Source organism: Dromaius novaehollandiae, chromosome Z (assembly GCF_036370855.1).
Source record: "Dromaius novaehollandiae isolate bDroNov1 chromosome Z, bDroNov1.hap1, whole genome shotgun sequence".
Taxonomy (NCBI): Eukaryota; Metazoa; Chordata; class Aves; order Casuariiformes; family Dromaiidae; genus Dromaius; species Dromaius novaehollandiae.
Window position 1 is genome coordinate 21,121,797 of NC_088132.1, and position 12,243 is coordinate 21,134,039.

At 35.6% G+C, this 12,243-nt stretch overlaps 1 protein-coding gene across 7 annotated transcripts in view; it reads left to right on the forward strand.

Annotated features, from left to right (window-relative positions):
* CCDC171 (coiled-coil domain containing 171) overlaps positions 1-12,243 on the forward strand; it is a 152,166-nt gene that overhangs the window by 27,947 nt on the left and 111,976 nt on the right. For all 7 annotated transcript variants that reach the window (XM_064502461.1, XM_064502455.1, XM_064502462.1 and 4 more), the window contains exons 8-10: positions 2,248-2,340; positions 3,731-3,891; positions 8,596-8,734. In XM_064502461.1, coding sequence (XP_064358531.1) covers positions 2,248-2,340; positions 3,731-3,891; positions 8,596-8,734 — 393 coding nt within the window. The remainder of the gene's footprint in view (positions 1-2,247; positions 2,341-3,730; positions 3,892-8,595; positions 8,735-12,243) is intronic.

Here is a 12,243-nt window from a genome sequence, read left to right on the forward strand (position 1 = left end):
TCATTTGGAGTGGTGCTCAGAAAATAAAATAAGACTTAGTAGTCAAATGCAATGTAGGGCTTGTGAATTAGTAAGATATGGCTAAACGCTTTATTTGCAGAATCACTTTTTTCCCACTTTTTTTTTTCTTTTACTTTTTCTATTTCAGGATTTGCTGTGAAAACAGACACAGTGGTCAGACTCAAGCAAGTCAGCAAAAAACTTTTCCCACTCTAAATGTTGTTACAGGTATCTTCCTCACTTTTCCCTCTATTCTTTTAATGAAACTTCAGATGAATTATATTCAGGCTTATTCTTTAAACACTCTCAAAGAAGAAACAAAATCCAAATAACTTATTTTTATTGTTCACTTACTACTTTTACCAGTCTGGCAGTATTGTTTTGTAAAAACCATCGTGTTGTCAGATGTTGATCTGTTGGAGGATGCTAAGGAAGTTCTTCTAACTTGCTATTGTAGGTAATTCAGTAATTCTGCGTGAAGGGTAAAGGGGAGTAGGGGCTCCACTTTAGTAGGTTATTTGGAAGAACAGAACTGTTAGAGTCTAAATCAAGATATTTTTGAGGATAGATCCTGGAAATATGAAAGTACAGGGAGAGTACTTGTGCGCTATTTTTAAAATTTATTTTATTTTAACTGTTTGTTAAGTAGATGAAACTCTTGGAAAGAGGTAAATTTGAAGCCTCTCAACAGCTCTTTCTGTCGATTAGTTTTGGTAATTTCCCTGATATTGCTGATTTTCTCTTTAAGTAAACCATCTATGGGCATCACTTTCAAAATTCTTTCCTTTGGTTCCTTCCCTCTCCTCCCTCCCCGCCCCCCCCCCCCCCCGCCAGCTTCCCCCAATCTACAGAAACATAAAAAGGTTAACATTTATTGCCAAGAACTTTTTTTATAATGTCTATTAACGTTTCACTCTCTTCACTTAAATGTTCAGAATCAAGATGCAGTCCCACATACTTGCTACTTTGTTTCACATTCCCAGAATCAATAACTTTGAGTATATTTATATAACCTTAAATGTGCTTATGCTAACTGACTTTTTTAATATTAATTTCTTTCTCTTGATCTCCTTGATTTAACTTGAAGTCAACTGTTTAGGATGCATTTTTCATTTAAATTCAGTCATCAGTCAAGGTGAAGAAATGTTCGTGCTAGAAAAAAATGTAGTTAAAATTGTACGTGAGATTCCGTTACCTTTAAAATTATTTGTCCAGGTGAAATTCTGTGTCCAGGCCTTTATGTAGACATGCATGTCTGGTGATTATTTTTGTGTTTAATGTAACTTGGGAGGATTTTTTTCAAATTCGAATCATTAAAAACAGAAGATGGACTATGTTCTTATTTAACTTTAAAAAATTTTTTGGCCTATCCAAATTTCAAAGCAGCCTCTTAGAACAGGGTTTTTTTTTTCCCCCCTCTCTTCTAAATGTTGAAAGAGTGGGTAAGAAAGATGCAACAGTCTAATTCGGACCATCTTGTACTACATAAATGATGCATGTATGTACAGACATTCTGTTGCCTAATGAAATGTGATAACCAGTAAAACTAGTCAGGATATTTGTTAAAAGACAGCCTGCACATCTTGATATTTTCTAGACAAGAACACAAAAACATAGCAGAATGGTTATACGTCAAGGAATGCAGCCGTAAAATACTAGTTAAGTGCTCAATACAGAGAAACTATGGCTTCTCTAGGGCTGCAAAGCAATCTATTCCTGTCACCTTAGCTGAAAAAAACTAAATCCTTTCAACAGACAGCATATTTTTATCAAATCGTCTCTCTTCTCTGTTCTTGATCTATCTCATAACTGAAATTGTAGGCACTGTACTGGTATCTCAGTTGTATTTTGGAACATACAGGATGGAGTTATGTTGCATCGGGTGACTATTTTGATGATAAAGCAAATAGTAAGTTGATATGTAGAATGTTTAACTTTCTCTTTGCTTTCTGACTCCAGGCACTGTTTCTTGATTCTAAAAATGTAGTAGTAACATAATGCTGCACATATTTCCTTAGCTAAATAGAAAATCATAATTTAATATTCTAGGTATGTAAAAATTGTAAACTATATAAAATATACATTTTTTTTTGTGTGGATTCTCGTGGTTCTAAGTACACGCAGTTCAGATGCCATAGCAGGTTGGAGCATGGAGTCCTAATAAACTGGACGGAATGAACAGAACCGTTTCTTTTTCATATTTACCAGCTTTTTCTGGTCTTAAGTTTCTTCAAAATGTATTTTCAGGGAGCTACCGTGAGAATAAAGAAACTGGAAGAAAACATTGAAGCAGAGAGAGCAGCACATTTGGAATCTAAATTCAATTCAGAAATCATCCAGGTAAACTTATTGCTAAGTATTTTGTGGAAGTTTACAGTGAAGCAGCTGATGAAGTTCTAAAGATACAGTTTTCCAAAAATATGAAGACTGCTTACATCAGGTGAAGACACTAGATCATTTTTTTTGTGACAAGAGTCTTAAAGTTGTAATAACTGATACATAAGGGAATGGAATAATAGGGGGGAGAGAGAGAGTAAAAACACCTGTTTTTCAGTGAGCTTTAAAAATTACTGGAATGAATATTAAAAATAAAATTAATTTCTCAGCTGTAGGTTTGAGGAAGGAATTTCCTCTAGTATTTAAACAGTATGGGGAAAGGAAATTTTCCACAGCAGTTAAGCGCCCTTTCAAAAATATAGGGCAGGATATTAAAATAGTACTGTACTGTTTATTAGAACTATTTAGAGATTTTAGTGCATGCATCTGACTTTTCTAGGAGCGGGAACTTAATCAATGCTCTATGAAACACTTGCTGCAAATATGATTATTCAGAGTAGATTTCAGCTTCAAACAAAATTATGATATCAGCAGTTACCAGTAAAAATTGATTATATGAGAAAATGTAGTGGATATAGTTGAGTATTAAATCTTTATATTATTAAACTATCACACAGTTTCAACTAGTAAGGCAATCGTGGTTTATTTTAAAAAGTAAGCATGAAGAATTTAAATGACAATTGCTTAGTGACCATACATTAAGTATCGGGTCTTTCACATTTGACTTACTAGAAACTAAATTAAAAAAGGAATATTGGTATTTTTCCTTTATTTTCTGAGTAACAAAAATAATTACTGTCATTCTTCAATTAGGTATTTTCTTGTTCTCATGATCTTCTCTATTTACAAACACTCTTTTAAGTGACCATTACACAAGTAAAAAGGAAAGATTTTGTTATTTTCTTTTCCTCCCTCTCCTTTTATGACATACAAAGGAACTGGGAGGGCAACATTCTTTAAAATTAGAGACCTCTCTTGTATGGATGAATGATAAGTTTTTCTTCCTTGTTGGTACGCATGGATTTTTCAAGCGTGCTTTTTGCTAAGGGGAAGTATAGCCATTACTGTTAATTCCACACTTTCGTGAGTCCACTTAAAATGTAGAATTCTCCTGGCAAATAATTCCCTTCACTAATGGTTAAAACAATCAAACAAACAAACCCAGACACCATCAAAGGAGACTAAAAGATGCTTTTGGTCAGCGTATCTTATCATTTGTCTCCGTTCTGTACTGACTATATTCATACACTTTGCATGTGTTCAACACTTTCTCTCTCTATAATTTTATTGTCCTAGAGTATAATTGTCTTTGAAATAGAATAGAACATGGAACAACACTGAAGATCATGGTAGTTTTTCTAACTGGCTTTAATGATTTCTTTTCACTTGGTAGTTAAGGATTCGAGACCTTGAAGGAGCTTTGCAAGTAGAAAAAGCCAGCCAAGCAGAAGCTCTTTCGAATTTGGAAATGATCAAGAAAGAGTTCAAAGAGGTAGAAAATGCATATGAGAGAGAAAAACGCAATGCCCAAGAGAACTTGGAAAAACTCAATATGTAAGTTATCTTTCAAATTTATTATAAGATGGCAGTAGACAGCTTGTGTAGCACTTACGGTTTACATTCTCCATCGTTTTGAGTTTTTAGAAAATAACAATCATGCACTTTACCAAACCTAGCCAAGGTTCAAAATCTGGCACTCCATCAGTAACAGATCTATACTGGTAGGCATTTGGGAAGGTAAAGAAAATAAATGATCTATTTTACAGATTATTTGTGAAAGCAAAAATGTTAAGAGGTCCAGCTGTCAGTGTCCTGTCTCCAGTAGTGTCTGGTGCTTGGGACGGGAGACATGTGGAATGTATAGAACAGATTTTTTTTCCTCTACGCACTTGCATTATTATGAAAACATTACTTCTCACCTCAGCGAGCTAGATGGGCCTCTAAAACTGCTGTTTGGAAGTGGTGGATTATTTATGGTGAATAATCTTAGTTTTCAGCTTTTGGATAGATGTGGAAAGTTTCTGAACTGTTAAGGAAAAGATAGGGAAAGGGGTGAAATGTGTGAATATAGACAAAATTACTTGGGCTTCCTGCCCTACTCAGCCCAACCTGCTGTATCTATGGTAACAGACAAGTTTGGAAGAATGGCTTTGTTGTATTCCCCAGGCAGATGGGAGGATGCCCAGTACTAAGCAATAAATGAAGGAATCTTCCCTGGCTGAACCAAGGAGGTTCTGGGGAGAGAAAATTTCAGGAAGAATGGTATTGGAAAGTGAATGTTAATATGGACACATGGTTCATATTCAGCTTTGATTTAGTCACAAACAAAGGGTTAAAGTTACTGAAGATTGCCTGTTCTGGTTTTATTATTTGATGTGGAATGAATATGGAGTCATGAATTCTGTATAAATTGATTTGAAAAATGCAGTAAAATATTTTAATGTATTGTACATACACCAGAAATGTAAAATACACATTATGTAAACATACTTAGTCCTGAAAAGAAGTGCTATTGGAAGTGCTGTGTTTTACAGTAGGAGTTACATACCAGTGACACAACTTGAGTGACAGGATTTCTACTGCACTTAATATTTTAATGCTCTTCCTTGTCTATTTTCAGTTTTCACTTTTAACTTTCATCGCAACTGTCTTCTCAGGTTAACTTTTATCTCTGTTCAACTGGGACTTCCATTTACACTAGGTAGTCATTACATCGTTGCTGCAAAAATTTAGAAACAACTTCAAAATTCCTATACATCTATACATCTAGTTTCTCTACTCTACCCTACTTAGGGTCTCTTGCCATTAGCATGTACTGAGGTCCTTGGGTTTCTCAGAGTAGGTGTCAGCAAAAATAGCTAGAAGATTAACCTGAAGAAGATACTGTGCGATTCTCAGGAGTGAAAGAAAGACTTCCTCAAAGACCTGAATCTCGGGAAATTCTTTGCAAATCATCAAGTAGCTTTATTTATGCATATTCATTAAATCTATTGTATACTATACTCCTCGTTCCTTTATTTAACAAGTTCTTATCTTCATGTTTCTACCAGATGTTTTATCTTAGATATCTGTGCTTAGTAAGATCCCTCCATTCAGATGCTTTTTGCCCTCACAGAAAAGTCATAAAATGTCTGTCTGTCTCAGAGCACCTCACCTCCCCCCCCCCCCGCTTTTTTTTCTTTTTTAGAAGAGATGTGAATGTTTGGTTTCAGAAGAGTGTCATCACAGTAGACCCCCATTTCCCCCTCCTAAACTGCACATACACTTAAGTTTCTTTAAGAAATAAAGGTCGTCAAAGCGTTCCATTCCTGTTAATTGTATTATTTTCTCAGCAGAGCAAAGAGCTTTTATCTCAAGATGTGGTTTCAAGTAGAGCACTGACTAGACAAGAAATACTGCTGTCCAGCCATTGCCATGTGGAGCACAACTATCACTTTATGTTACTTGTTTCATTATTGACTATAAGTAGTCTCTCAACCACTCTTTATTTCTTCTAAACACTTTTACAATGCAAATTATATTCTCTAAATAAATCAGTATTAGAGTGTTAAGGCCTGAATTTTTTTTATTAGCATATGTTTTGAGAATCAGGTGATAGTAAGGATAAAATCTAAATGAATTAGAATTAGAAACATTTTTGATGGTGGCTTAAACATTGATTTAGGAATTTTGTAAACCATTAAAACTTTACAAGTTTTAGCATAAGATCTGTTTTTATTTTTTTAATACTAAATTTTAAATTAGTAATGTTAGTTAAAAATTATTAAAATCTGCATTCAACCATTCAGATCAGCATATGGATAATTTATAAATATTAAATTCAACTGTGTGTCATTCAGTAAAATTTGGTTCTATGGGAGAATCTTCATCTAGATATGCAAAACTTTTTTTGAGAAACCAAGGACTTTTTTGTGTTTTTATAAAATTTATGGGTCGACACATTATGGACATCTTAGAAAAATGAGCAGAACTGTAAACAAACAAAAACCCAAACCTCAGAAAAGGTATTTTTTCTTTAGAGAATACAAATTCCTTGTCTGGAATTACTTTATAAAATGTATGACCATGTTTTTATTATGGCTAAGTAAGCATGTTAATTTAACACTAGGGAATATAGTTCTTACAGTTATGGTACCAATTGTATTAGAGATTTTGGTGTTAGTGCTTAGAGAGAAGTAAGTACTTGTGTTACTAAAATGCAACAAGACCCTTAAAAAGATTTTTTCCCCCCTTCTCCTCTAAGTTGTATCCTTCCATCCAACACTTCTTTCCCAGCAAAGCAGATTTGCCCTATCTTTGACGGTAGAAGATAGGTAGTGAAGGTCAGGCTTTATCTCAGATGGACCATCAGTGTACTCGATTCCCTTGAGATGCTTTTATGTGGTGGGCAGGTACTGCCCATTTTGTTTCCTCTGTCGTTCTTATGCCTTGAAATAGACAAGTATCAGTAATGTCAGTGATGGCTTTCCCAAGATCCCTTCAGAGAGAAGACCAAGAACCTTTGATCCACCTGTGTTTCAAGGCTGTGGTCCTGGGCCCCAGACAATGTCTTTTTCTTTCAAGCCATGGTTTGGCACCATAACATATTTTCCCTTCTCCTGTGGGAGTCCTACAAGTTTATCTTTAAGCCTCTGCCTTGGAAAGTCTTGGAGACTTCCATTTGTTGGGCTAGAACATTTCTATATCTTATTAACTAGACTTGGTGTAGCATAAACGATGTCAAAGGCGGAAACTTTATAAAGCTGTAAGAACTTACTTTCTCAGGAAAAAAATAGATGTAATAGCTGACACCAAGCAAACTGACTTTTCTGGGTTGCATAATTTATTAATTAGCTCTTAATCCAGTAGTACTATGTAAATTGGAAGCAACTGGGAATTTGGCTCTCCTTGAGAGTTTGCTTTCCTTGAAGAGACAGAGCATGCTATAAAATAAATTGGAACTCCTTTTGCAGTATTTCTTAGAGCGATGAGGATAGGAGCAACTTTTGAGGACAGGAACAGACAAATTCTTTTTTTAAGAGTAAGAAGTAAACATACTACAGCTGAAAAAGTGTTTTAGGGAGGTTGAAGAGGCAGCATGTAGGTATGTATTTTGAAGACCGATAAAGTACTACTTAAACTAAAAGATACGTTGAAGGATCAAATGTGATAATATTGATTCAAAAGTTTTAAAGTTAGAAGAACTTTGAGCACATTGGATTACTTTCAGTTCTAGGGAGACGACAGTTATAGGAGAAGAGACAGGAAAGAGAAACCTGGATGTTCTTACTGTTAAGAATTCTGTTGTAGAATAATTCAGGTTAGAAGGGACTGTAGGAGGTCTCTGGTCCAACCTTTTGCTCAAACCAGGATCAGTTATGAGATCAGGTTCCTCAGGAGATGGCTCAATCTCTGTGGGACCCTGTTCCATTGCTTATCTGTTTTCATGTTGAAGTTTCTCCCTACCTCTAGTCTGAACCTCTGCTGTTTCAATTTGTAACCACTGCCTCTTGTCCTTTCTCTGTGAAGGGCCTGGTTCCATCTTCTTCATAACCTCCTCTTAGGTATTGGGGGGTATGTTAGGTCCCTCCGAAGCCATCTCTTCTCCAGGCTGAATATGGCCTTTCCTTCAGCCTCTTATATGGCCTGCACTCCAGCCCCCAAGCATCTTGGTAGCTCTCCCCTAGGCTCAGTCCAGTTTATTAATATTTTTCTCCTGTTAGGGTCTCAAAGCTGGCCACTATTCCAGATGTGCTGCAGTGAGTGCCAAGTAGAGGGTGATAATTACTTCCCTTGATCTACTGGCTATGCTGCTATTAATACTGCACAGGATGCTGTTAGCCTTCTCTCTGTTCACTTTTGTTTAGTTTGCTGTCCACTATGATCTGAAGGTCCTTTTGAGAAGAGCTCCTTCCAGCCATGTTGTTGTAGGGAGCTCTTCCTTCCTAAAAGCAGGACTTTGCATTTTCCTTCTTGCATTTCATGCGGCTCATGTTGGCCCATTCCTTCTGCCTGTCTAGGTCCGCTGAACGGCAGTGGCCTTTCCCTGGAGTGTATGGGCTGTTCTCCCAGTTAACCAGCATTGGTAACCAAAAAGAAGATACCACTTCTTGACAGACCTTTCTTGGAAGGAACGTAGAACTTCTTTCATTTAAGAAATGCAGCTTTTGAAGCTCTATGGCATGCAAACATCACACGTGTTGTTGATTATATTTAAAAGTATATAGCACCCTTGACAGAAGTATTCCTGATAAGTGTTTTAATGCTGAAATTTTTCAGATTGGAAAGAGAGTATTTTTCCACAAATAAGCAATTGAATGAGGAGATTGAGGAAAAGAAGAAGGTAATTACAGACCTCTCTGACAGACTATGGGATAATGAAAAAAGTTCCAAAGAATTACAGAATGAACTTGCGATGGTAAGACAGAAGCCCTATGGCACTTTTTCTTTAGGTTTTTTTAAACATAGTGTAAACATAAAATGAGTTTGTTGCACTGAGCAGTGAAAAACCTCTGCCATTGTGTTACTCTGTGGCTTTAATCATGTTACTTTACCTGCCTATCTTAGTTTTGCTAAAAATGAATAAATGAGCTAATTTGAAATGATACACTGTGTTTTTAACTTAGTAGTTATCTGCAGAAAACAATTATTTTAAAACTGTGTCTGTGAGTGGAAAAGTAATTTGTCTTTATATTCCTAGAGAAGAGGGCAATGGATATAGACATAGATTATGATTCCTTTTAGAGAATTTTTGTGTTTCTTTTTCTACTCCACCTTTTTCCTTTTCCAAGCTTCATTAGCTGCCATTGTAGACTTATTTCAATTTCACATAACATTTGTGTTTAAGTATTTGGCTATATAAATTGCTTAAAAATTGCGCATTTGAAGGTGACAAAACAGAGGTATTTTTTTTGTTTTGGTGTGGATTTAACCTGTTGGGCATATTAAATTTTACTGGATTATTTTCTGAAATCTTTTTCTTTTGCAGTATGATCAGTTGGAGTCTTCTTTCTCTATCCCTCCTTGCCCCCAGTTTAAATAAGTTTCCCCATACTGGTGCATAGCAGAAGGGATGAAGCAAAGACGTTATGCAAAGACCTAAAAAACCTTCTGTCCTTTTGTTGTGTGGGAGCATGAGTTTCGATGTTTCTATACTTAGCCTATGTAAACTTTTGATACTGCCTTGCAAATTTCTCCTCTATCTCTTGAAGCTGTGTGTGGAGAAGGTAATCGTGATCTATACCATTCTGCTAACAGATACCATGCTAGTAAGTGAAAAGCAGCTGGGACCTACATCAAGGGATCTTCAGGCTTTTTACTGTCTTCTCTTGCACTTATCAGAAAAATAAGAGGTTTAAGGAATAACTTGTTTGCAGTCCGTAGACAACTGCATGATGAAAAAAATAGATTTTAGTAGACAATTATTATAATTCCATTGGCTATAGATAATCAAATAGGTAAAATTTTCAAGTTACATAGTGTCAAATTAGAAATGGAGCCTATAAATGACAGTAACTCCCTTAGGGAGTAAATTTACTTATGGCTTCTGGATTCTCTATCATTGATCTTAAAAGCAGTACAGCATGTGATTTCTAGAAGTGTCATGTATTTTAGTTCAGCTAGGAATTAGTTCATAGAGGTCTGCAGTTTACATTTATAAACAAGTCTGATGGGCTGTTGGGATCCACTGACTAGATGATTTCTTTGTTCTCTAGTCTGAAAATAGAGCAACTAAAAGAGCTGTTGTGATGTTTTGTACATAGGTACTTTGATTTCTCATATGTCAATCTCTGCTTCTCTTGCTGATATTTTAGTGCATTGCTTTTACAACTAGCAGGTGCTTTTCTTTCAAAATTGCATTGGTTGGCCATTCTTAGAGTAATTTAACAAAAGTTGTGTGTGTGAACGGCAAATTCAGTGATTTCAGAGAGCAGTGATTACTGGGTTTCAAGTGATGCCAAATGGTTCATCTGCCCTTTTTGTCTTGGAGGCTATGGAATTACTTCATATGTTGTTGCAGTGCTACCACTGCCCAGACAGGTTGGTAAATAATACATTGAAAAAACAGACAAAGCTGGTAGTCTTTATCATCTTCTTTTTGGGAGGTTTAGAGCTTCTTCCATCCAAGTGTATTTTAATGTATTAGAAGATATTTGCTGGCCTGGTTAATTTGGAGAAGTCACCTTATCTGGCACAAAAGGAATAAGAAGAGACAAAAAACAACTGTGTCTTGTAACTATTGTCCATAGTGGCTGGGATTTATTATATATAAAATATGATATTTATTAATATAAAGTACGAACTCAAAGCTGACAAGCTTCTACTAACAACCTTGGTCAAATGCTAACTCTGTGATATGAATTTTCCTTTTTATTTTGTGTTCCTTAGTGAAGTGTGTGTTATATCTTGACAGATTAAAATTGCAGGAGAAAATTCTGGTTTTGGCTAAAGGGTTTGGTAATGGCAACAACATTAAATGGGGTACTCAGAATGGGCACTATGTTGTTGAAAAGGAAGGAAGCAGAATAGATTGTCTCAGTTAAGAGAAAAGTGTCTTGTTCACACAGGACTGGTTGTTTTAGGTGTTACATTGGAATGATTTCAAACCACAAGACCATCTTGAACAGTTAAAAAAAAAAATACTCATTTGTTGGGCAGTTGTATTACTTGTCCCTATGGAATTAGATTTTTATCACCTTGGATAGCTTAATATTTTTCCTGAAGACTTTCATGTTTATTTGGGAAGCAATAGTGACTGTGTGTGGTCTTGTTTACTCAGTTTGGAAAGCTTCTTGCTGTTTTTCTTCCCAACATGAAAAAGCAGAAAGCTCTAGCAAAAACTAAATATAGATAACATATTGTTATCGGGCTTCCTTACATTCAAACTGAAACTGTGTGAAAATGTCAGTGCCTTCTCTTCCTTTCATTTCTCCATCCTGTTTGCTTGGTCTGTTCATTACTTTCTTATTCAGGATGTCTAACACTAATATATGTCCTTTGCACTGCAGACTGATAACCTCATGTCCTGTGGTTTCTCATTGTGCTGCTGTAATAAAAGATAATGTTTTTGTTTATAAAATGTTTCAGGAAATACTACCAAATCAGTGAAGACTGTTTTTGGAGAAGCAGACTTATATAGGGACCAAATACATTCTTTGAAAACTTTTTATATCAAAAAGAACCTTTTTCTTTACGGCTCAGTTCAGCATATAGTAAAGTAGTTATGTTGCTTTTAATTTTAAACATCAGCATGTTTCAGAAGTTTGCCAGAAATTTGCATGGATCAAATGTGATAGGATCTGTTAGTATCAAACACAACTGCTTATGAATGTTCAGCATGGCAAGATCTCAAGACTTCTATTGTGCTTTTGCTAAGGAAATTGGTCTCAGGCTTGTCGTTATTTCCAGCGAGGGTTTTAAGAATTTTTTGGTTGAAGAACAGGAATTTGGAAGAATGATCATTGTGGTTCAGAACTTGTTTTAAACTGGAACAATGCCAGCTATGTTCCTGCCCCATGAAAAGAATAAGAGGTGTCTTGCATAGCTTTAAAAGTTACTCAGGATATTTAGATTTCTGGCACCTAGTAGTGGATGATCTCTAGTTTTTGGTAGCAAACAACAGGGAGAACTTTGTTTTATGAGAAATGTGTATTGAAATTTGGGGAACTTGACAATTCACTATAAAATGCATTAGGAAATTACAGTCATTATGAGTAGTGTATTTTAGTGTAAATGTCTTTAATTTGGATGAGTTGCGTTTTCATTTCGTCCTCCTTGTACAGATACTATCAGGAGTAGTATAATTAGTGTGTAAGTAGTGTAAGGGATTACACCCAAGGCTTGTCTGTCTTTACCTGGTGGCATATAAATCTCTCTCACAGGTGTGCATGAATGTAATGTACACATACTGGGTATGTTTAGACAGCC